Source organism: Camelus bactrianus, chromosome 12, assembly GCF_048773025.1.
Source record: "Camelus bactrianus isolate YW-2024 breed Bactrian camel chromosome 12, ASM4877302v1, whole genome shotgun sequence".
Taxonomy (NCBI): Eukaryota; Metazoa; Chordata; class Mammalia; order Artiodactyla; family Camelidae; genus Camelus; species Camelus bactrianus.
Genome location: NC_133550.1, coordinates 24,535,228 through 24,562,886, shown reverse-complemented (window position 1 = coordinate 24,562,886; position 27,659 = coordinate 24,535,228). Strand labels below are relative to the sequence as shown.

At 33.1% G+C, this 27,659-nt stretch overlaps 1 protein-coding gene across 6 annotated transcripts in view; it reads right to left on the bottom strand.

Annotated features, from left to right (window-relative positions):
- The window catches only part of CPNE8 (copine 8), a 195,654-nt gene that overhangs the window by 83,291 nt on the left and 84,704 nt on the right, over positions 1 to 27,659 (bottom strand). For 5 of the 6 annotated variants that reach the window (XM_045507043.2, XM_074375046.1, XM_074375045.1 and 2 more), the window contains exons 7-10: positions 27,305 to 27,368; positions 24,166 to 24,269; positions 14,844 to 14,948; positions 13,473 to 13,514 (exon numbers count right to left, since the gene is read on the bottom strand). In XM_045507043.2, coding sequence (XP_045362999.2) covers positions 13,473 to 13,514; positions 14,844 to 14,948; positions 24,166 to 24,269; positions 27,305 to 27,368 — 315 coding nt within the window. Of the gene's footprint in view, positions 1 to 13,472; positions 13,515 to 14,843; positions 14,949 to 24,165; positions 24,270 to 27,304; positions 27,369 to 27,659 lie in introns of those variants that run through there. The other variant, XM_045507045.2, reaches the window with a different exon arrangement.

The window sequence follows — 27,659 nt, the reverse complement described above, 5'->3', positions numbered from 1 at the left end:
ACCAGAAGTGTCATTTAACTGGAATAACTTTATGGTCCAGCTCCACAGTAATTTCTCCCAAAACTCTCATGAAGCAATCACATATACTTGTTTTGTCTTAAATAAATTTTTTTAAGTAGAAGAGTCTCCAACTTACTCCTTTAATTTATATTCCAGTATCTAATTCTCCAGTCTCATATTTCCAATAGCCTGATACGCATCTCCAGAGTGATACATAATTTTAAAGAGAGGAATTGAGGGTGGGAAAGAAGAAAGGAAATATAATGAATGGCAAAATCTTTAGCAACACATTCCTGGGAGAGATAAAGAGAAGCGGGGTGAAACCTAGGCGGGGTGAAACCTATCTGAATCTGTTAGGGAGAGAGAGCTGAGCCATGTGTAAGAAACACAGCAGAATTACGCTGATGTCATCTGAAATACTTTCATTCCTCTGGCATGAGGTCAAAAGGAGTTTTAGTATTATCTGATTGAGACCATCAGATAATCCTGAAACTAATCAGATAATACCAAAATAGGCTTACATTTGGTGTCTCTTCATCAAAACTAAGCAAAAGCTAATATTAGAATTTTAAATTCACCACTTGGTTCCAAAACCAAGTCCATCATATCCACCTCTACCTCCACAAACTGACAAGTTAGCAACTCCCTATTTCCATCAACAATACGCATTCTTTGTCACTACATTCAGAATTTAAGAACTGTGTTTTACTTCAGTCTTCAACTAAAACTATTCAGCTGCTACAAACTCATAAGATTCCACTTATTTAAGACTGGCCCTAGTATCTCTAGCCTCACTTGACGTGGAGAACTGAAACGCTCACAAACCATGTACATAATCTTGGGCTAGAAACTTAACCTCAATACATTTATCAACAAAATTGGGTTAGTAGTCATGGATACTATGAGGATTCTTGCAAGGATCAAATGGAAAACTATGTGAAAAAGCACACACTACAATGCTCTAATCATATTCAAAACGTAATTTAGTTGTTTCTCATGGAAATGTTGTTCTAAATAGAACACTGCATTTACTGGGTTCACAATATCCCTTCTTTTAAAATTCCTACCCTCCTTTCAGATGAATCATGTATTATACTGGGTCATGAACACATCTAGGCTACTTTCACCCAGCTCTAAACTTACCCTTCTCTGAAACAGAATGGCCACGCTCTGTCTAGTATTTTTCTCCCAGGATTGTACCATTCATTCTGAAGGACCACATTCTTCTTTAATTCACGGGCTAATGGATTTTTTAATACCCCTGCAGTAACTAGTATAGTGACTGGCACTTAACAGATGCTCAGAAATTTTTGTTTGGTTTAACAGTATTGATCTTCTGTTCTGACTTCAGAAAAAAAAAAAAAGAAACAGTTTTACAACCTGAGGGGTTTTTTTTGGTTTTGGTTTTGGTTTTTTAATTTTCCTATTCCAGAGTGAGTTTCTAAAATGATTTTTCCACCCAAATCTGCATCAGCATGACCTGGAGAGTTTTTTCAAACAACAAACATTTAGGCTGCACCCCAAGCTTCTTGAAACAGAATCTGGGGAAGTGATATTTTAAGAAAAGATCTCCAGGGGATTCTCATGTAAGCTTTCAGTTGAGACCACTGTCATAAATGGTCCACAATGTGTCTGGCAATAAGAAAATTTCAATATGTTTTGATCTTGAATACAGAAAATGATCAAGGTTTTTTCTGTTTCACAGAATGGATATGTAATTTAAGGTCATCACAGAGATATGGAAAATATTCTTAAATATGAGCAAAAAGAAAGACCTTTTAAATATGGATTAAAAATCTTTGAAGATATAGATTGTTAAAACTACCTGAAGTCACAAATATATAAATCAATGTAATATTTTATCCAGTAAATTGATGGTCAAAAAAGATTACCATGAATGAAGAGAAGAGGTGAGGCTTTTTTTTGTCTTTTCTTCCTTGGAAACCTCAACATATTTCTGATACATACTATAATATAAATAAGCTGTATTTTTTCACATTATTTTATTTTTACAAAATTATAAACTGTAAGATAGGTCACAGTATACCATAAAATAACAAAAATGATAAAAACACTGCTGAGTTGCTTCGGAGTTGAATAACTGAATCTCTTCTGTACACAACTGTCAATCTCTCAAAATGCTACTAAAAACTCTGCTTTCTTTCCTCATTCTTTGGCCAAAAGAATCCTTAAAGAAGCCATTCTTCAATGTTTTGAATATAACAGAAACAGGAAGTTTTTTATTTTAAGGACAAACACTAAGGATACTTGGAGATCCTAAGATACATAGGAACTTGAGTCAAAATGATCAGCAATAAAACAGGTACTATTTCATGTTTTATGAGGAATAAAGTACTATTAAAAGTTTCCTCTTTGTTATCGCTCAACTTTAAAACAAGATCTAGACTCCTACATAGGGGAAGTCCTACAGATTGACTTTAAATACGCTTTAGATATTTTTGTCTCATGAACTAGTAAGATAAAAGGACAAAATGTATTCATTAAATCAGTGAGAAAAAATTTAATATATAGTTACTATAAAGATGAATTGGAAACTTGGAACAAATGGGTAATCTGGGAGCCAGTCTAACTTTTGTCAGCTCATTTACGTTTAACTCTAAGCATCCACCCTTGGAATGTAAGCATTCCACTTATCTGATCTTCCCAAGATTCTCTGAAGCAACCAGATTTCCTGGATTTAATTTAGAAAATACTAGATTCTAACTCAGTAAAAAGACATCACATTGGGAGGAGGGTATAGCTCAAGTGGTAGAGCACATGCTTAGCATACACAAGGTCCTGGGTTCAATCCCCAGGACCACCTGTAAAAAAAAATAAACAAACCATATTACCTCCCCCCCACCAAAATAACAAAAAACAAAACAAAATGAATAAAAATAAAATATATATTAAAAAAGACACATTTTCTATTGACAGCTAATCAAATTACTATTACTAATATTTGTAGCTACTGCCAAAGATTTTCTAGATAGACTCCTTTGTTATGTATCCTCCATTGTGCATCTGTCTCAGAGGTAAATTCTCTGCTTGTTGACTTAATCACCTCTCAACCCCACAGATAAACAGGTATGGATTGGATTAGGAATTGAGCTATCTAGAAACATTGTAGAAGTAGAGTTGGTATGTCAAATTTACTTTTTATAATGTTGATATTTCTAGACCTTCAGTTGATATCTTTTCTTAAGAGTTCATGGTAAATTTTTTGAAAATACAGAAATGCATAAAAAAATTAAAAAGGTATTTAATCACACTATCCATAGATAACCTTGCTGATGGTTAGTGTATATTTTCTACTTACATATTTTAAGTACATTTTCCAGATACAGTATATAAAGCTGCACTGGCCAATAAGGGAGACATTAATGAAATGCAGGCATTGATTATTTGAAAATATGGCTACCAGAAGCTGGAGTAGCCTACCAGTGGACTGGCATCAGCCTTGGGCCCTTTAGGCCTTGCAGGCAGCTGCCTCAAACCCAGCCCTGCATATTAGTGTGGGCAGGCACAAGCTCCAGCCCCTCCAAAGGCCTTGCAGCTAGATGCCCTGAGACTGGGCCTCGCCAATTAGTGGGCCCAAACTAGCCATGGGCCTTCTGAGGTCCCTCATCCAGTGGACCAGGACCCAGCCCCCATCACCAGCAGCTAGAACAAGCCCTGGGAACTCACAGGCCACAGAGCCACCAATATTGGAACCCAGCCCCACCCAGCAACAGGTTATTTACTAGTCATGACATAAGGCAGGGCCTGATAGCCAACCAGGACAGCAGTCAGCCCTGCCTACCAGAATTCCCACAGTAGCTGGCACTGATACAATAGAAGGGCCCACACTGCTCACATAGGGGGCACCCCTAGAGCATATATCCCTGGTGACCAGAGCTAAGTATGCCACTGGGCATACTTCAACAAAAGCCACTTCTCCAAGATTGAGAAACATAACCAACCTACCTAAACATAGAAATTAACAAAGAGAATTAGGCAAAATGAAGAGATAGAAGAATATATTCCAAATGAAGGAACAAGATAAAGCCTCAGAAAAAGAAATAAATGAACTGGAAATAAGAAATGTATCCCCAAAATGTTCAAGGTAATGATCATAAAGACCCTCAAAAATTTGGGAGAAGAAAGTATGAACACAGTGAGAAGATTAATAAAGAATCGGAAAATATAATGAAGAACCAAACAGAGTTGGAGAATTCAATAATTAAAATTAAAAAAAAAATCACTAGAAGGATTCAGTGGTAGATTAGATGATAAAGAGGGACAAATTAGCAAACTGGAAGAATAAATAGTGAAAATCACCCAAGCTGAACAGAAAAAAAGAAAACAAAAGATTTAAAAAAAAAAATGAGAACAATTTAAGGGATTATTGGAACACCATCAAGTACACTAACATTCACATTATATACAGGGTCCAGGAGAACAAGAGAGAGATAAAGGCAGAGAACTGAACTGAAGAAACAATAGCCAAAAACTTCCCTAACTTAAAGAAGTAAACAGATATCCAGAACCTAGAGGCACAGAGAGTCCCAAACAAGATGAACCCAAAGAGGTCCACACCAAGACACATTGTAATTAAAATGGCAAAAACTGATGATAAGGAGAGACTCTTAAAAGCAGCAAAAGAAAAGCGACTAGTAGCATACAGGGGAACTCCATAAAAACTATCAACCGACTTTTTAGAAGAAACTTGGCAGGAAGGGAGTGGAATGGTATATTTAAAGTGATAAAAGGAAGAAAATTACAACCAAGTATACACCTTGCAAGGATATCATTCAAATTTGAAGGAGAGATGAAGAGTTCCACAGGCAAGCAAAGCTAAAAAAGAGTGCAGTAGAACTAAATTGGTTTTATGAGGAATGTTGAAGGAACTTACCTAAGTTCAAAAGAAAAGACCACAACTAGAAATATGAAAATTAGGAAGGGAAAAAAATCTCATTGGTAAAGGCACACATATGGTCAAGGTAGTAAATCAGGCATTTATAAAGTTAGTAGGAAGATTAAAGGATAAAAGTAGTGAAATCAGCTATACCCAAAATAAGCAGTGAAGAGATAAAAAGATGTAAAGTATGACTTCAAAAATATTAAACATGGCAGGGAGGAATAAAATGAAGTTGTTAGAAAGCATCTGAACTTAAGAAATTATCAATTTAAAATAATCATAAATAAATATATGATCACAAACAAAAAACGTAATAAATGCATATATACAAAAGAAAAAAATTCAAATATAAAATTAAAGATAGTCATGAAATCACAACAAAAGAGAGCAAAAGAAAAAGGAAGAAGCAAAAAAGAACAACAAAAACATCCAGAAAACAATGAACAAAATGGAAATAAGTACATACCAACCAATAATTACTTTAAATGTAAGTGAACTAAACGCTCCAATCAAAGGATACAGAGTCTGTTAACTCTGTGCCCACTTTGGGGAGAGTTTTTAATCAAAAATCAAGGCTGAATTATGTCAAAATCTTTTCTGCATTTATTGAGATGATCACATTGTATTTATTTTTCAATTTGTTCATGTGATGTATCACATGGATTGTCTTGCAAATATTGAAAAATCCTTGCATCCTTGGAATAAGTCCCACATGATTGTGGTCTATGATCCTTTTATTGTATTGTTGGATTTGTTTTGCTAATATTTGTTGAGGGTTTTTTCATCTATGTTCATCAGTGATATTAGCCTGTAATTTTCTTTTGTTGTGGTATCTTTGGTTTTGGTATCAGGGTGAAGTGCCTTGTAGATGAGTTTGGAAGTGTTCTTTCCTCTGAAAATATTTGAAATAGTTTGAGTAGGATGGGTGTTGACTTTTCTCTAAATGTTTGGTGGAATTCAGCTGTGAAGCCATCTAGTCCTGGACTTTTGTTTGTTGGGAGGTTTTTAATTGCTGATTCAATTTCATTACTGGTAATTGGTCTATTCATATTGTCTATTTCTTCTTGGTTTAGTCTTGGCAAACTGTACCTTTCTAAGAAATTGTCCATTTCTCCTGCGTTGTTGTTTTTGTTGGCATATAGTTGCTCATAGCATCCTCTTATGATCCCTTGTATTTCTGTGGTGTCACTTGTAACTTCTTTTTCATTTCTGATTTTGTTAATTTGGGCCCTCTCCCTTTTTTTTTTTGCTGAGTCTAACTAAAGGCTTATCAATTTTGTTTATCTTTTCAAAGAACCAGCTTTTAGTTCATTGATCTTTTCTATTTTTTTTCAGTCTTTATTTCATTTATTTTTGCTCTAATCTTTATGATTTCTTTTCTTCTACTAATTAGGGGTTTGTTTGTTCTTCTTTCTCCAGCTACCTTAGGTGTAAGGTTAGGTTGTTTACCTGAGATTTTTCTTGTTTTCTGAAGTAGGCTTGTATCACTATAAACTTCCCTCTGAGAACCGCCTTTGCTGCATCCCAGAGGTTTTAGATTGTTGCGTTTTTGTTTTCATTTGTCTCAAAGTATTTCTAACCTAAGATCACACCAATTCTTGAAGTTTTTAATCTGTGAATATCATTGTCACCTCAATTGTCTGAGGTACCTTAGCAAGTAAAACAAAGTATAAGCATGTAACACTGTCAAGCATTTTTCACTTGAATTTTTGACTGAAATATTCTTTAGACTGAAACATCAGATTATGTCATTGGTTTCCTATGGTTAAGTTTATAGACAAAATAATCCTGATGTCTGATCGGTTTTTCCTCACTTTATAATGGGACAACTCTAAACCTGTACTAAATGCAGACAAATAAAAGTGATTTTAAAAAAACCCACTGATACAAAGTTATTTATATGCATATTATATAGTCTTTGTATAGTATACTAACAGAAACCTCAATCAAATTGAGTCAGGAGACCATCAGAGGGCGCTCTCTCACTCTGCAACAATAGGTGAACCCAAAGGAAGAAGAAGGACTCCTCTTCCTTCCTGGCAAGGACTCAGACAATGAAAAGCCACAGACTCTTTGTTTACTACAGCCCTCCCAACTTCCTTTTTTTCCCCCTCTCTATAAAAAGCAGCTCCTTCCCTTGCCCTGCAGGGACTTGCACGTGGTTTGTTTGCCCTGGTTACAGATCCCAAATTGCAATTCTCCATTGATTCCCCAAAAAATGCATCTTTGCTGGAGAAATATCTGGCAGTTTGTTCCAGGTCAACAATTTCATTAAACTCTACATGGTGTTTTCCAATATGATAGCTGCCAAACAGATGTTGCTACAGGGCCCTTGAAATGTAGCCAGTCTCGATAGAGATGTGTCATAAGCATAAAGTACATTCCAGATTTCAAAGACATAGTATAAAAAATTTAAAATTTCTCCTTAATAATTTTTATATTGCTTCCATAATAAAATGATAACATTTTGCATATATGAGTAAATAAACTATTTTATTACATCAATTTCACTGGTTTATTTTTACTTTTTAATGTTGCCACTAGAAAATTTTAAATTACACATATGACTCATATTTCTACTGAACGAAGCTAGTCTAAGTGTCAAAAAGGATAAAATCCACCAAGGAAACACTCTTCTCTAAAAATAGGAATCAAAAGCACTCAATTTAGATATACAATTAAATAAGGATACACGTGTAGGATTTATGACAAATATTAAAGGTGACAGAAAGACAAGCAAAGGACAGAACAATCTCTGCTGATAATTACAGTGGATCATATAATACAGTGAATATCACGTTATGTCCATTCCAGTTCAAGTAAACATCTACACTGGAAAATTATGCCAAATAAAAAAAAAATGAATGTAAAAATACAGTAACAATTATGTTAACATACCACCCACAACCACAAGGTAGAATATCAACTTGTGTAACACTCTGGATTATTTTATACCTTTTAAGCATCATTTTTATAGGAAACTATATTGCCTTTCAAATTTCATATATTTAGTCAAAAGGGTTATCAACATTATTTAATGATGATTTTAATCTTCCTTTTTATATGTCACTCATAAAAACGATAATTTTGCTTACATTAAAAAGGCTGTTTTAGTGTATATGGAGTATATAGAATGCTACATTAAATATTTTATATTAAAATATAGAGATACATTTTATATTAATGAAAGTGCATTTTACCCCAACATTAAAAAGTTATTTGACCACTTATAAAATTACAATGCACTCCTCTCGTTATTCTACTAATCATAAATTCATTTCCAAGGAATATTTAAAGTTCTGTCTCACAATCTTTTCCCTCCCAACTACACCCCTTTATTGTCAGAGTTTGAACTCCTCAGGCTTTTTTGAACATGCTGTTAATGATGGTATATCGACCACTGCTAACTTTTCCCTCAAACAATTAATGATCCAATGACAACATGAGCTTATAGAATCCCATATCTAAATATTTCCTTTGCTGCTAAATTCACGTCTCCAAGAGTAAAGCATTATTTTTAATTGAAAAAAAGTTCCCAAAGTTAATGCCCCCAATGCATCATTCTTTGAACTGCATTTCATAAATGGGCACTCGCTTTCACTTGCTTTTGCTCTCACTCTAGTTCTCATTCATAAATATGGGACAGTGCTTTTATACATTTCACTGGCCTTTTTGACGTGTTAGCATTCTTTGAAAATCTATACTCATTCATCTCTACCGAACTACCAAACTTCTGGTTACACGAAACTTTTATCTAGGAATGATTCATCCATTTTTCAGATGATATGTAAGATAAGGTACAGGCAGACCTTGAAAGTGTTGTTAGTTTGGTGCCGGACCAACACAGTAAAGTGAATAAAGCAATAAAGTCAGTCACACAATTTTTTTTTGGTTTTGCAGTGCATGCAAAAGTTAGAGATCACATGCTGGGCCACAAAACAAGGCTCTATAAATTTAAGAAGAGTGAAATCATATCAAGCATATTCTATAACCACAACAGTATCAGACTATAAATTGACAAGAAAAACACTGCAAAAAACACAAACATGTGAAGGCTAAACAATATGCTACTAAGCAATCAATGGGTCGCTGAAAAAAATCAGAAAGGAAATAAAAAAAGCCGAGAGACAAATAAAAATGGAAGCACAACAATCCAAAATTTATGGGATGCAGCAAAAGCAATTCTAAGTGGGAAGTTCATAATGATACAAGCCTACCTCAGGAAACAAGAAAATCTCAAATAAAGAATCAAAACCTACACATAAGAAACTTATAAAAAAGAACAAAGAAAACCTAAAGGGGGTAGAAGGAGAAAATAATTAATATTAGAGCAGAAATATATGAAATAGAGACTAAAAAAAGAGAATAGATCAAAAAATTAAAAGCTAGTTCTTTGAAACAATAAACATATTAAAAAATGTTTTGCCAGCCTCATCAAGAAGAAAAGAAAGAGGGCCTAAATAAATAAAATCAGAAATGAAAAAGGAAAAGTTAACTGACAGAAATACAAAAGATCACAAGAGAATACTAAAAACAATTACACACCAATAAAATGAACAACCTAACATAAAATAGACAACCAAGAAGAAATAGAGAAATTCCTAGAAATGTACACTCTCCTAAGACTAAATCAAGAAGAAATTTTTAAAAAGAACAGATTAATTACCAGTAGTGAAAATGAATATGTAATTTAAAAAACTCCCAACAAACAAAAGTCCAGGACCAGATGGATTCACAAATCAATTCTACCACCATTTAAAGAAGCATTAATCCTTATTCCTCCTCAATTTATTCCAAAAACTTTAAGAGGAAGGTATGCTTCCGTGTGGCCAGAATCGCCATGATACCAAAACCAAGCAAGATACCACAAAAAAGAAAATTACAGGCCAGTATCAGTGATGAACAGAGATGCAAAAATCTTCAAAAAAAATCAACAAACTGAATTCAAAATATATTAAAAGGATCATATATCTTAATCAAGTAGGATTTATCCCAAGGATGCAAGGATGATTCATAATCTGCAAATCAACCAATGTGGCGCACCACAATAAGAAACTGAAGAATGAAAACTATGTGATCATCTCAATTAGAGTCAGTAAAAGCTAGTAACAAATTCAACATCCATTTATGATAAAAACTCTCACCAAAGTTGGTATATAGGAAACACACTTCAACATAATAAAGGTCATATATGACAAGACCACAGCCAACATCATTCTCAATGAAGAAAGCTTTTCCTCTAGAGGACCTTCATTAATTATCTTGCAAGAACATCTGGATAACTTGCTGTAGCTTCTCTATCAGCACTTGCTGCTTCACCTGTACTTCTATGTTATGGACAAGAGTTTCTCTCCTTAAACCTCATGAACCAAACCGCTAGCTTCAAATTTTTGCTTCTGCAGTTTCTTGACCTCTCTCAGCCTCCACAGATTTAACATAGCTGGGGCCTTGCTCTGGATTAGCCTTTGGCTTAAGGGAATGTCGTGGCTGGTTTGGTCTTCTAACCAGGCCACTCCCATTTTCTCCGTATCAGCAATAAGGCTGTTTTGCTTCATCATTTGTTGCATTCCCCGGAGTAGCACTTGTCATTTCCTTCAAGAACTTTGCCTTCACAACTTGGCCAACTGTTTGGCACAAGAAGCCTAGCTTTCACAGCCTATCTTGTCTTGGCTTTCGACTAAGCTTAATCATTTCTAGCTTTTGATTTAAAGTGAGAGATGTATGACTCTTCCTCTCACATAAACACTTAGAGGCCACTGTAGGGATATTAATTGACCTAATTTCTATATTGTTGTGCCTCAGGGATTAAAGAGGCCTGAGGAGAGGGAGAGAGATGGGGGAACGAACAGCTGGTTGCAACAGTTAGCACACATGCATTTATTAATTTTGTGGCACCGCAAAACAACAGCAACATCACAGATTTGTATGACAAATGTAATAATAATGAAAAAGTTTGATGTTTTGCAAAAATTACCAAAATGAGACACAGAAACTAGAAGTGAGCAATGCTGTTGGAAAAATGGTGCCTACAGACTTGCTCGCCATAGGGTTGCCAGAGACATTTATAAAAGACACAGTATCTGTGAAATGCAGTCATGCAAAGCACAATAAAACGAGCTATGCCTGTGTTAACATACTTACGTTAAAAGGTTTCTCAAATAGCTCTTGCATTATTCGTAACTACCACATTATCAATCACCAAAGAATCACAGAGTAAGATGTGATTACTCATCTTAGATGAGTAAACTCTGTGTCCAGGTTGAAGGTTTTTATTTGCATGCCAGAATTTACAACTATAATTCTACAGAAGTATAGTGCACTAGTTATGAGTTTACTGTTGGAAGCATAATGCTAGTGTTCAGGTCCCGGCTCCACCATTTATTCATTGTGTGACCTTAGGCATATTACCTCTTTGCCTATGCTTCTTCATCTGTAAGATGGTATTAATATTGTATCTATCTCTTATTGTGAAAATTAAATGAGGAACAACATGAAAAATGCTTAGAGAATACCTGACATTCAATAAATCATATCCTGTCTTCTATCTGAATTATTTCACTTATATGTTGAATATAAAAAGCAAACAACAAAATAAATGTTTTCTTAATTTTGTGTATTATTATATACATGAAACTAGTATGTTATAAACTAATGTTACCTTAAAAATCAATTTTAAAAATGTCAATGACAACAAAGAAAATTTTTAATTTTTAAAATATATCATAACCTGGATAGGAATACTCAAAACTCCAGCATCAAAAGAAAGGCTAATTAAATTCCAATGTAATTATGATCCTCAGATCTATTCAAAAATTTTGTGGCTTAGAAGTAGACTGGAGACAAGAGGAGAGTCATAAAGACTCACTTTCAAAGAAAAACATCTACAACTTTTGCAAATTTAGTACTGAATTAGCATGGAATTAGATAAAACATGAATTTAAGCCCCTCATTTCAAAATTGTCAAATTAAAACCATTTTCCCAGTTTCCTTCAATTACTAGGGAAAGGCTACCACTTTTGCCCATTCTCAATAAAAATTTAAAGTAGTATGTATATGCTATAGGGCGTAAAGCCTTACTTAACTTAGATTTGCTTTTTTTCTTTTTCTATTTATCCTGACAGGCATAATTCATTTTCTCAGTGGTTGAAGCTTTAATGAACCAATGGAGCATAAGGCCCTATGGGAAAGCATAGGTTTTCTACTGACATTTCTACAGAATGCATGCAGAATTCTTGTAAAAGACACTTAATTAATTAACGTGGCAGAAATGTAAAGAACAGTGTTATAGCATGGATTGTCTCAAAAAGTAAACAGCAAACAGTGTTAAGACGCTTTAGCACAGTCATGTTTGGAATATAATTTGAAGACCGAAGTCAATTACTTTGTGATTGCAGAACTGCAGGCTAGTATCTCCACCCCTCTCTTCATCGTCCTTATCAATCTTTGAAAAGGAGATAATACTGATAGGGCCAAATTCCAGGACATCAATTAGACCATGTGTGCAAGTAAGTGTACGGGCAAATGTCACATGCATGCTTTGGTGTGGCTCTCGAGTTAGGCATTTTTCTACCCAGGTAAGCAGAAGAAATAAGAGGAGGTGTCTCCTGACTTAGTCAGATTTGTTCTTGTGTTAACAGTAGTGCTCAGTTATCTAAACACTCTCTAGAATCTTTTCGGGTTTGGCTGCTGGCTTATATAAAATGCAGCGGGAATGCCCTTGCTTACATCTTGAGCTTCAACTTCAAGCTTTAGCTCCACTTTCCAGCGAGCTCTAGGCTGAAGTGTGGAACACTAGCCAGGTCAAATCAAGTGCCCTTTGCTTCCCTGCTTGTCATTCTCTTTTGGCATCTGTAGATTCAGTCCCTTCAGGAACCACCTGAAGAAACAGTTTATCTAGAGAAGAGTGAGATTTGAGCATTTCTGAGTCCCCTGACTTAACATCACTTAAAAACACTTTGATATCAATCCTATTTAAAACAGTAGAAACAGTGGGAAAATACTTAAAGAAGAAAGAGAAAAAGTAGTGTGGGCTCCCTCTTTTATTCTTTAACAAATGTTATGGTGTGCAGAGGGGCCCATGATTTTGGAGCTCTGAACAACTATTTGTATTGGCAGTCACCAGACATAATTCTAGAGTTTGGTTTTGGGTTTGTTTGTGGGGTATGTTGTCTGTTTTTGGAGAAGGGGAGCTCAGGTGTGTTCCCATGAATGATTTGGGGTTGAAAGGTTATAGGAATCTTCAGAGAAATTATGAGATAAAGAAATTTCAGAATCACTACTCTATAGCTATAAACTAGACATCTGTAAGTTGCACACAAAGAGAAATCAAGTGTAAGCTGAAAACTTTTACTTATGTTATCCAAAAGAAGGAAGATCTCTATTTTATTCCGCAAGTTGAAAAAAATTACTCATTCTTAAAATCTTATGTGAACACCTCAATAACACAGAAAATCAAGACAAAAAACATGAAATCTGAAAATACAAATTTGAAAATGTGGTCCTTTCAGTATGCTTGCTTCTTAAACTGTATTAAGTTTGAAAAGCCAAAATAAAAGAAAAGACAATGTCTTACCTCCCATCTCGATCCCAGTCATACACCTCTACTTTGATTGTTCTGTCCATGAGGAAAACATACACACAGAGTAGTTACTTACAAGATCAAAACAACATATGATTGAAAATTTTTAAATAAGTTGTAGATTTCCTTAGATAAAATACCATATGCTTTCAGGTTTTACAAAACAGTTTAAAGTCGATTTTGCTAATTTTATTACCATAATTCTATTTATATCTTAAAATAGATTAATAAAATCATTCAGAGTTTTAATTCTTTAAACAGAGTAGGAAAATATGTGGGAAAAGCTCCTAAATGGGGAGGTACAGAGCTACTCCTCCACTCTTGAAAACCATTGTCATAGAGAAGTATTTCTCAAACTCAGTATAGATCAGAATCACTTGGAGGGCTTGTCAAAACACGAGTTGTTGGCCTTCATGCCCAGAGTTCCTGGTTCAATAGGCCTCAGTTGGGGCCCAAGAACTTGAATTTCTACCAGGCTCACCAGGTAATGCTGATGCCGCTAACCAGGAACTATATCATAAGAACCACTTTCTCTGAAGAATGAGTCCAACTAAACAAAGTTATATTATTAAATAAAAAAGTGACACTCAAGTAGCATAATAAATCTTAAAGTAAATTTAATGACATATTGATAATCAATAGTTCTTTCTATTTATTAGTTAATAGAATAAACTCTCATTTTTCTAGTATACAAGTAATACAATAAATAAAATATCTTTGGGGTTATTATGTAAAATTATATTATAATCTTACAATAAACTTTCATAAGAACGAAAACAACTTTGATATTAAGAAATCTTCAGGTATATTTTGGGAAGATCTTCAGGACCACGTCACCTACCTACTTGTAGAACACCAGAATCTCCCTGTTCTGCATCTACAGAACTTTTATAATTCAGCAACAATGATAACATTAATGTCAAATGGGATTCTCAGGAATATATCAGGATTGCTAATACATGTAGTTATAATCTTATTATCTCTTGTATATTTACTTATTCCTCTCTATAAAGATAATACCAAATAAAAACCTTGAGGCACTGAAAATCCTGGAATGACTTTCGGATAATATGTTAAAACAAACTAATATTCAATAGACCTGTAGCATTTTGCACATTTTGATTCTTGACAAATCAAATCAGTTAAACCAAACATTAATTAGTCAAATTTTCCCTCTTCCTAAATCATTGTGGATTAAAAAAAAGTTATCAAAAAATTTCTGAATAAACCATCCATGCTTTTGTAAATGCACATTTACATTGGTAAATAAGCCAACTTATTTAAAATAGATGCTACTTAGATTTACTGGATACCAAATATACAGTGAATATTCAAAACTCTCCAAAAAGTTGTCAATTATCTTACCTGTCACAATCGCCATTACATAAAGCTCTGACTGAGATCTTGAATGCTTGCCACACAGGATTTAGAGTGTTTTTGACAACTTCTGTTTTGTGGCAAATTGTGAAACTGTTTAAAAAAAAGTTTTCAGTTATTTTCATGCTTCAATTATAATATATTGTTTTAGTAGTCACTTTTCTCTGTTTTTTTTTTTTGTGCAGAATAAATGTTGCCAGTCCTTCCATTGCTGCTCCATCAATCAATAAAAAGAGATTTGTAGTTTGAAACTTGAAAAATTAGCTCATCATAACATACAGCAATGAGATTTTGTAGTGTTTACTAAAAATGATCTTCTGTGAATCCAGTAAATCCTAAAGCGGCTTTGTAAATAAGCCCTGTAACAACTGGGGTGACGTACTGCTACAGTGAAAAGCATCCATGGGTCACTAAGAAGATGAAGTCATCATGAGCCCTGAGGAGGAGAGTTTTTTTGGAGCACTAGGAGCAAAAATCTGGTTGGAACAGGTTTAAGCCAGAAAAGAGAAACTGAAGCAGTATGTATAAACAACATATTTGAGGAGTTTAGCTATAAGGGAAAAAGAGAAATAGGGGATAGCTTAAAGGGAAAAGATCAGTCAAGAGAAAGTTTTGTTTCTTTGTTACTTCTAAATTTTTTTTCAAGATGAAAGAAGGAACAGCAAGGTTGTATGCTAAAGGATAAAATTCAGTAGACAGGAAACAATTTGTGATGCATGGGAGAAAGGGGATAAAGGCTAGAGGGATATTCTGAAGTAGATGGACAAGGAAGGGATGGAGGGAAGCAGTGGACGGGTTGGCCTTGGGGGCACAGATGGCCATTTTGCAGAACACTGGGGAAGGCAGAGCGCAGGGGTAGATGCTCTGATGGAATCTTGAGAAAGTTCAATTGCTTCCATTTTCCTATTAAATAAGAAATAAGATAACCAGCAAAGAAGGAAAAGGGCAGATGTGCTGAAATGTCTGAGAGAGAAAGTTGATGGATTAAGGAAAAGGAGTAGGATTCCTGGGGAGCCCCAGGAACCTATTTAAGATTTAAGACATAATAAATTTATAGTGAGGGTACTCAATATGTGGTTCTTCTTCTATCTAAACTGTTGACTCTATACGTCTAAAGGATTCCTAGAGGGAAGGAAGGTAGCAACTCTAATGAGAGGTAGAATCCATGAAGCCTGAAAGTCTGTTTTCTGACTCAAATTCTGGTATTGTTTCCACTAAACCATTCAGTCTCCAGGCATCAATCAGGTCCTGGAAACATTCTTGCCTAATGCAAATTTACGCAGCAGTTCATAAGCTATACAATGTCTTAAATGATCTTAGTTAGAATATTACTGAAACTCAGCCTTCACTAAAACCTTAGTCATGAAGTGTTCTAAATACAGGGATCCTTCCAACGGTCATGAACATGAGAAAATTACATAGCAACCATAGTGAATACACTGTAACTAAAACCTCACAAGAAAATATTCTCATTTTGAAAGGACTTTGAGTCCATTTTCCTTTTCTCAGGCAAGAAGGGCCTCTCTCCATTAAAAGATCAGGTAGAAACATAAGATAAAGGGATGAAGTATTCATTTTAAGATTTATGGCATTAGTGCCATAACTTTCCTGATAGTACCCTTGCCTCTATTAAAAAAAAACTCATGTTACTAAATTGACAAAGCTCAAGAGATATGTGTGTGTATATACATATATCTGTGATCAAATGCTCTCAAAGCTAACTCACCTGAAGCAATTTAGCAACCACTGGGGGCAAAGACATTAAAGCAAAGATAGAGGACAGAGAAGACTCTAAAAGGTTAATCAAAATATCTAACACAAAGGAAAGATAAGTAAAGGAGATAAGAGAGAAGTAGACAGGAGAATAACAGGGGGAATCAAATGAGAAAAAGCAGAAGCACACAAAAATGGATAAGAAAAATTCAGAGGGATAGAAGTATGTGTATTGTTATTAGAAACAGGCACCTGCCTCTCTTCATAATACAACACATTCTTAAAGATTTAAAAGGGGGCTTTCTCTTCTTCTCTTGTATCATATTCTAATATATACCAATCTCTGGCAGGGTGATAGATACAGATAGCTAGATGGATGATAGATGGTAAATAATAGATAGACAGATATCCAGATAGGTAGCTAGAGGATAGATTAGATGGATAGACACATAGACAGAGAGAGAGCAACCAATGAAACAACCATCTTCAAACCAACATGCCCAACAACTTACTGACTTTTAAGACATTTTGCTTATAATTAAATCAAATTTCAGTTATATTCCTAGTATCATCAGTCATAGTAATTAAACACTCTGAAACTTCTCTTAAGAAACTGATGACTCATCTTAGTGAGTTACTTATGTTAGGTAGTCATCTGTCTTCTACTGATCATTCTCATTTGTAATGTAAGATCTCACTAGTAATTCCAGCACTAGTGTAACTATTGAAAATTCTGACAGGAGTCTGATGTACCTCTTTTGAATATTTTGGAGTATTGCTATATAAATATTAAATATAAGGGTACATGTATACATGTATTACAAATAGTATTGTAAGAAAAATATTTACTAAATAACCTATAATAAAATACTTTAAATGAAGCTAATTACTAAAACACAGCTGTTCCAAAGGAAAATTAATACCTAATTATGCATATAGGTCAAGTAACTAAATAAATGTGAAAGCAGTAAAATATGAATTTATAATCATATATTATGGATTTTCATTAACACATCTAGTAGAAATTAAGTTGTATTCTTTCTGATAATATAAGCCTCAAACACATCAGGCAATAAGTAAATTTTTAAGTAGCTCCATTGTGAAATACACGTTAAAAATAAAGCTAAAGTCTTGGCAGTTAAAAGTAGAGACTTACACATAAAAAGTGAGGAGTAAAAGAACGTTTACTAATTCAAAACTCATTAAAAGTATGTATATTAACACATTGACACATATGCCCTAAAATGTATATTTGGATCTAGCTGATAAACCATTTCCTCTGTGTAAGTACAAGTGGAAAATTTTCTGAAATGAGATTCACCAAATTTTAGCAATAGTTGTTTTTAAATGATTTGAGATTGTTGGATTAGTTACTTAATATTTATATTTCATTTAATTAATAAGTTAATACTATTTTTATAAGCATAGTAAAATTTTAATATATCTGTCACCAGTAGCATTAAATATGTAAGAGACTGAAATTCTATTAATTGTACAACTAATCTTTATAAGTAAAGAAAACTAGTAAGAATAAGAATAGAAAATCCAGGAAACAAGTCATTCAGACAAGAGGAGATGTAAGAACTTTACAATTAACTAAATTTTGAGGAGAAAGGGCCTGAGAAAATATTTGAAGAGGTAACAGCTGAAAACTTCCCTAAGCTGGAAAAAGAAATAGTCCCCCAAGTCCAGGAAGAGCAGAGTCCCATACCAGATTAACTCTCCCTAAGAGGAACACACTTAGACACATTGTAATTAAAATGACAAAATTAAATATAAAGAGAAAATATTAAAAGAATCAAGGGAAAAGCAACAAGTAGCATATAACAAATAGCAAGTTTCTTTGGAACTCCTTCAAGACTATCAGCTGATTTTTCAGCAGAACCTTTTCAAGCCAGAAGGGAGGGGCATGATATATTTAAAGTGATGAAAGGGAAAAAGCTACAACCAAGAATACTCTACCCAGCAAGGTTCTTATTCAGATTTCATGGAGAAATCTAAAGTTTTACAGACAAGGAAAAGCTAAAAGAATTCAGCACCATCAAACAAGCTTTACAACAAATGCTAAAGGAACTTCTCTAGTGGGAAAAGAAAAGGCCACAACTAGAAACAGGAAAATTACAAAATGGAAAAGCTCACCAGAAAAGGTAAACATACAGTAAAGGTAGGACATCATCCACACACAAAGTAGTAGGAAAGTTAAAAGACAAAAGCAGTAGAATCATCTGCATCAACAATAAGCTGTTAAGGGATACATAAAACAATTAAATATAAAATACGACATGAAAAACAGTAATTGTGAAGGAAGAGAGTATAAGTGCAGGGTATTCAGAACGCATGTGAAATGAATAGATTGTCAACTTAAAGCAACAGGCTGCAATACCAAAGCATCACAGTAATTGCAAAATAAAAACCTATAATAGATATATAAAGAAAAAGGAACCCAACCTTAACAATAGTCACCAAATCACAACAGAAGAGAACAGAAGAAAGGGGGAAAAATTGCCCTAGGAAAACAAATGTGAAACATTAACAAAATAGCAATAAGTACATATTGATAATTACTTTAAGTGTAAATGGACTAAATGCTCCAACCAAAAGGCACAGACTGAACAAATGGATACAAAAACAAAACATGTATTTGCTGCCTAGAAGAGACTCACTTCAGATCTAGAGACACATACAGACTGAAAGTGAGGGGATAGGACAGGTTTCCACAAAAATGGAAACCAAAAGAAAATTGGAGTAGCAATACTTGTATCAGACAAAATGGACATTAAAATAAAGACTGTTACAAGAGACAAAGGACACTACATAATGATCAAGAGATCAATCCAAGAAGAAGGTATAGAAATTGTAAATATATATGCATCCAACATAGGAGCACCTCAATATATAAGGGAAATGTTAACAGACATAAAGGAAGAAATTGACAGTAACACACTAATAGCAGGGGACTTTAATACCCCACTGACATCAATGGAAAGATCATCCAGACAGAAAATCAGTAAGGAAGCATTGGCCTTATATGACACATTAGATCAGATGAACTTAATTGCTATTTATAGGGCATTCCATCTGAAAACAGCAGAACACACACATTCTTTTCAACTGCATATGGAATATTCTCTAGGATAAATTATATGCTAGGTCACAAAGAAAGCCTTGGTAAATTTAAGAAATCTGAAGTCATATCAAGCATCTTTTATAACCACAACACTATGAAATTAGAAATTAACTATGAGAAAAAAATGGAAAAAAACACAAACACATGGAGGCTGAACAATATGCTACTAAACAACCAATGGATCACAAAATATTTCAAAGGAGTAATCCAAAAATACGTAGAGATAAATCAAAATGAAAATACAACAATCCAAACATACAGGATGCAGTAAAAGCAGTTCTAACAATAAAATTTACAGTGATACAGGCTTACCTCAGGGAACAAGAAGAAAATCTCAAATAAGCAATTATAGAAAGAAGAATGAACAAAACCCAAAGCTTTTGTTAGTAGGAGGAAAGAAATCATAAAGATAAGAGTAGAGATAAATGAAATAGAGAATAAAAAGAAATAGAAAAGGTCAATGAAACTAAAATCTGGTTCTTTGAAAAGATAAACAAAATTGATAAACATTTAGCCAGATTCATCAAAAAAAAAAAAAAAAAAAAAAGAGAGGGCCCAAATCAATAAAATTAGAAACAAAAAAGGAGAAGTTACAACCCACACCACAGAAATACAAAAAGTCATAAGAGGTTACTATGAGCAATCATACACCAATTGACAACTTCTTAAACAATCTCCCAAGACTGAACCAGGAAGGAACAATCAGAAGAAACCAATTACCAGTACTGATATTTAAAAAATCATTAAAAAAAACACCTCACAACAAACAGAAGTCCAGGATCAGATGGCTTCATAGGCGAATTCTACCAAACATTTAAAGAAGAGTTAATATCTATCCTTCTGAAACTATTCCAAAACACAGTAGAGGTGGGAACACTTCCAGAGTCATTCTATGGGACCACCATCACCCAAAACCAGACAAAGATATCACCAAAGTCAAACAAAGATGTCACAAAAAAAGGAAAATTAAAGGCCATTATCTCTGATAAATATAGATTAAAAAATCGTCAACAAATGCTAGCTCCAATGGTACATTAAAAGGATCACATACCACCATCAAGTGGGATTTATCCCCAGGATGCAAGGATTTTTCAATATCTGGAAATCAATCAATGTGAAACATTACATTAACAAATTAAAGAATAAAAACCATATTATTATCTCAATAGATGCAGAAAAAGCTTTTCATAAAATTCAATATCCATTTATGAGAAAAACATCCCAGAAACTGGGCATAGAGGGAATGTACCTCAACATAATAAAGGCCATGTATGACAAACCTACAGCTAACATCATACTCAATGGCATAAAGCAGAAAGCATTTCCTCAAAGATCAGGAACAAGATAAGGATGCACACTCTTACCTCTTTTATTCAACATAGTTTTGGAAGTACCAGCCAAAGCAATCAGAAAAGAAAAGAAATAAAAGGAATCCAAATTGGAAAAGAAGTAAAGCAGTCATTGTTTGCAAATGACATAATACCACACACAGAAAATCCCAACGACACTACCAGAAAGCTAACAGAGCAAATCACTGAATTCAGTAAAATTGCAGGATACAAGATTAATATACAAAAATCTGTTGCATTTCTATACACTAATAATGAAATATCAAAGGAGAAGTGAAGAATCCCATTTACTATTGCATAAAAAGAAAAAAATACCTAAGAATAAACCTACCTAAGAAGGCAAAAGATTTGTACTCTGAAAACTGTAAGACATTAATAAAGGAACTGAACTCAACACAAACAGATGGAAAGATACACCACATTCATGAACTGGAAGAATCATTATTGTTAAAATGGCCACACTACACAAGGCAATATACAGATTCAATGTAATTTCTATCAAATTACCAAAGGCATTTTTCACAGAACTGGACAAATAATTTTAATATTTTTATGGAAACACAAAAGACCTGGAATAGCCAAAGCACTCTTGAGAAAGAAGAACAGAGCTGGAGGAATCAAGCTCCCTGACTTCAGACTATAGTCCAGAGCTACAGTAATAAAAACAGTATGGAATTAACACAAAACAGACACATAGGTCAATGGCACAGGATAGAAAGGCCAGAAATCAACCCACATGCCCTTATACACTGTTGGTGAGAATGTAAATTGATGCAGCCACCATGAAGAACAATATGGAGGTTCCTTAAAAAGCTAAAAATAGAGTTACCATATGATCTAGCAATCCCACTCTTGCACATATACCCTGAGAAAACTCCAATTCAAAAAGAAATGTGCACCCCAATGTTCACAGAACACTATTTACAATAGCCAAGACATGGCAGCAACTTAAATGTCCATCAACAGATGACTGGATAAAGAAGTGGTGGTATGTGTATATATACGACAGAATACTACTTAGCCATAAAACAGAATGAAATAATTCCATTTGCAGCAACATGGATGAACCCAGAGATTATAATATAAAGTGAGGTAAATCACGCTGAGAAAAACAAATATCATGATATCACTTATATGTAGAATCTAAAAAAATGGTATAAATGAACTTATTTACAAACCAGTAATAGACTCACAGATATAGAAAACAAACTATGGTTACCAAAGGGGAAAAGGGGGTAGTAATAAATTAGGAGTTTGGGCTTAACCCATACACATTACTATCTATATAAAATAGATAAACAACAAGGACCTATTGTATATTGCACAAGGAACTATATTCAATATATTGTAATAATAACCAATAATGTAAAATATCTGAAAAAGTATATATATATATATATATATACTTTTTATATATATATTTTATATATATATAAAAACTGAATCACTTGCTACACCTGAAACTAACAAAACATTGTAAAGCAACTATACTTCAATGAAAAAATTTTTTTGGAACTATTCTTTAGTTTTTTTTTTTTTCGATCTTTGAAATGACTGGCAAATACAATTATTTTCTTCACGGCCCAATATTTTTCACATGGATAAAAATTTACTCTTCAGATGCAAATGCTACTCTAACAGTTTTACCACTGAAATAGAAAGTAAGTATGCAAAATCCAGTAACACGATGCCATAACAAAAATAACCAACAATTGACTAGTAGCTGCATCAACAAAAATCATACAATATGTAAAGCATCAATTTATATTGCTCAGTGTATTCACTTTAAATAGCAAACTTTCTACTTTATGCACCATTTTATACTTACTACATAACATTAACATGTATAATTTCATTTATGAGTGTAGCAGTAGTGACAGGTTATTTTTTTTTACATTCCATTCCCTTAAGTTTCAATCTATTCTATTGCCCTAATTTTCAGTCTCCAAGTGACATTTTCTCTTTAGCTAATATTTTATTTTGCATACCTAAGGAAAACTAAAAAGGAAACATACTATAAGATATAACAACAATAATAATAATATCAGCTAACATAATTCTTCTTATGTGTTAGGCAAGCTTCTAAATGTTTTTTTGTTGGTAACTCCTTTAATACTCTCACCAGCCCTGTGAGGTAACTATGATTATTAGCTCATTTTGTAGATCAGGAAACTTAGTCTCATGAGTTTAAAAACTTGGCTATGGTCCCATAGTTATTAAGTATCAGGGTAACGGTTTAAATCTAGGTAGCAGACCTTTAGCTTATATTTTTAACCACTAAACTTTTCCATGAATATTGAAAGTCCAATAAGAATCACAGAAAACAATAATAAAATGTATCTAGTGGTAGAGTCATATGTATTAAATTATACTATACACAAGGGAATACTACTTAGCCATAAAAAAGAGTGAATTTTTCCCATTTGCAACAACATGGATGGACTTGGAGGGTATTATGCTACATGAAATAAATCAGATAGAGAAAGACAAATATTGTATGATATTACTTATATGTGGAACCTAAAAAATACAACAAACTAGTGAATATAACAAAAAAGAAACAGACTCATGGATGTAAGGAACAAACTAGTGGTTACCAGTGGGGAGAGGGAAGGGGGAGGAGCAATATTGGGGTAGGGGATTAAGAGGTACAAACTGTTATGTATAAAACAAGCTACAAGGATATACTGTACAAAGCAAGGAATTTAGCCAATATTTTATAATAACTATAAATAGGGTATAACCTTTAAAAACTGTGAATCACTATCTTGTACACCTGTAATTTATATAATATTGTACATCAACTGTACTTCAATAAAAAAATAAAATTAAAAATTCTACTCTATAATACATTTGCAAACCATATAGAAACCAGCCTAATCAAAACTGATAAAATATCCAAATATCCAAATGTTTCTATGAAGCTGAAAATCAGTATTTTAAGTATCAAACAAAACATATAAAATGCTTATAAAGTTACACATTCTTATTGAGATGAAAAAATGAAATCAATTTTTGAGTATCTTTATATTCTACTGTTTATCAATTTAATTAAGCTTCTCTGAGAAAAAAGTGATATCATACTTATCATAGACTTAAAATGCATAAGAGATAAATCTACCTGCCATCTTCATTACTTCGATAAAATACAAGAAAAGGATCTGATTTTCCAAAGAAGTCCTTCTTGTCCAATTTGTTTGCACAAAACTGCATCAGAACAGCATCCTACAAACAAAATTAATAAAACAGCTCAAAATCTGGGTTATAAATAACTAGAAACTGCAGATCACAAGCAAGATTTGACAAGAAAACAAATTTGCCATTTTAATGCAAATGACCAAATGTGTGAGAATCCCAGAAAACATAAAATTGCTTTTTTTAAGGACTGTTAAGACTAAAAAATTGACTCCTGGAAGTTTTTGTTCTAGTCACAGAAATATTACTTACTAAAATTCTTTAACATTTTCCACCCCAGAAAAGTGCTATTAAGCTAGATAAATCTAGGTACCCAATATTATAAAACAAGATCTCCATTCATATCTTTAGTAACTTAGGTACACATTTCTAGAAGATAAGTGTTTTTTTTTTTTTAATTTCCTCAGGAAATATTTATTGGGCATCTACTACTAATCTACCATGTGTTAGATGTTGAGATGTATTAGATGATTAAATAAAGACATATCTGGACTGACAATAGTTTACTATCTAAAGGGAAAAATGTTCCTTCTTAATTAAACACAAATGCACTGCAATTTCTCAATAGCTACATTATAAAATAATTTATAATATATTGGGCTTCAAAAAACGTAAAGGATGTTCATTTTCACCTGCAATTTAAACCATTCATTTGGATGTTAATTATTATGGCAAGCCAATCCTTTTTATCAATTTATATACTCAACTACTCATAATCTACATGGTTTAGATTGAAGGTAAACAAGAGGAGGTGTCATAAAACAAGGAAGTTAAACCCTATTCAATGATGATAAGCATTTTAAAGGGTAAAAACTATAGAATAATTTAAAAATGAAAATCAAGATTTTGGGTTTGTTTGGTTTTTTAACTGAAAGAAGATGCTAGCAATTTTGCAAAGAGGAGGGAGGTCAAAGTAATACAGATTAAATCAAGAGGTTACAGTTTTAAATATTACTTGGAGAAAATGTTAATAGTGACTAAAAAGGCACTCTTTTTCACCACTTCAGTTTGCAGAGTTCAGCAATACTTATTAAGCATCCCCATAAAATTCTCCTTATTTCCTTTTAGTAATTCTAGAACACCATTCAAAAGATAATGCTATCTTTTTTTCACATTCATTACTATACTTACTTAGCAAATATTTTTCAAGCAATACTTAGGCTAGAATCTGGGAATAGAGAGATGCCTTCAGAGAAGTTCATAGCCCCAGATTTCTGGTTTTCAAAAGCGTTGGTATAGTGTTATTCTACTTTGTTATTTAACATATAGATATGATCACTTCCACCAGTTGAACACTCACAATAGGGCAGGAAATACAGAAATGAAATCCGGAAATTTCAAGAAATGAAATGTAATAATAATGAAAACGTTTGATATTTTGCAAAAATTACCAAAATGTGACACAGTGAACAGAAGTGAGCAATGTTGTTGGAAAGTGGTGCTGATAGACCTGCTTGCCACAGAGTTGCCACAAACCTTCAATTTGTAAAAACTGCATCATATGCATTGTGCAATAATGTGAAGCACAGTAAAACGAGGTATGCCTGTACAAAGACTTTGAGCAGTTTACAAACACAGAATTCAAAGCTCTAAAAACATAACCTGACTCAGCTGAATAGTGAGAGAGATAATACTGAAATTTAGGTGTCCTGATTCTAAAGTTTCTGCTCAAGTTGACAATTGGCAAGGTGTTTTCAAGAAAATAAGTGTCAATTTGTATATTGTCAAATGTGAAATAAAATTATTTCATTACAAATTCTAAGTGATAATATGCCTGTTATTTTTAAAATGCGATAAAATGCACATTTAAAATGCATTGTCTCTTCTTAAGTAACCATGATCATTGCTTTGAATACATGTTTCTTCTATTACACTAGCACAGTTATATTATTTGAAGGTGTATACATCTTAATAATCACACTGATTATCTATGTCTGTAGCTACGAATCAGAATGTAGGATACATAAGTGAAGTTAGATCAAAGTTCAAACAATTTAAAAATATTAGATATATAATGTCTAAGTGTGGGAAGTATGTAAATAATAATTATTATTAATAAGTAACATTAAAATATAATTCCAGATGTTTTAAAAGCTTCATTACCATGAAGAGTGGCAAAAATGCCTCTATATCACTAAGTAACAATTCCACTTAATTCTCATGGCAGCTTTAGAATCTTCCTGTTCTTCCAAACAAAGCAACAGAATTGAAAGCAGACGATGTTTAAGATGCTGCCTGCCAATACTCAGTCTATGCCCTTGATATTTTGGTTCTATTTCAAAATAGAACTAATAATAATGTATTCATTAGCATATGTATACAAAATCATCTTAATGTCAAGATTTTGGCAAAATAGCATATTAATGTCACCACAAAGAACACATATGGTATTGACCTTAAACTTCTTTCTGTTTTTCCTCCTTCATTATACAAATCACAGATTATCACATACATATACATATTCAGAGACAAGAAGTATGAAAGACGATTAGATCACCAAATCACATCTATAAATAGCAATGTTCTAAAATTAATGAATATGTACTCTTATTATGCTCTTGGTTGGAGTGGTAGCTGCTTCCTTCTACAAATGTGGGCTTCTCAAACCAACATGAGACCGTACATAAATTCTTAATTAATTCAATCAGAAATACAGAAGTATGTTATACAAAATGGTTACAGTCAAGTGACTAGAAATATTCCTCCAGAATCACGCACAAAATCCTCAGAATTTTTGCAAGAACTGAATTGATTGGTACAATTGACAATTACTGACATTAATATCCCCAAAATGATATTACCATTAGGTTTTGAGTTAATAGTTTCCATTCATTTAAAAAACTGTTAAAATAACTGATTATTCTGTTTGGACTATGGAATGTAGTCTCTCTGGTTAAAATACTAAGTTTCTAATATGATATTTTATGGATTATAAAATTATATAATACAGTTTTAATTATTTTTGCTAAAATTACTCAAGAATTAATAATTTAAGTATACTTTGAGAAATATCATTTCAAAGAAGTATTGGAAATACTTTTTAATCCAAAGAAATATTTACTTACCCTGCAACAGTTTAATTCCTCTGCTGTAAGTATGATTGTACCACATTTCTTCCCTGGAATTCCTCTAAAACAACAAAAAACATACTTATATACAATAACAGTCTATATTAATATTATATAATATAAGCTAATATTATATATTTTATTTGTATATAACCAAACAAAAAGCATACTACTAATAGGTGGGCTCTTTCTAACAAAATATATTCCCAGTTTCAAACTTGAGTTTATTCTATAGATCCATATTTACTGATAAAATTAAACTTTGATCACTTTCAACATGTCAATCCTTTGTCCAAGAATTTTCAATGGCTTTATATTGTCTATCATATGTAATTAACATAATATAATGTAA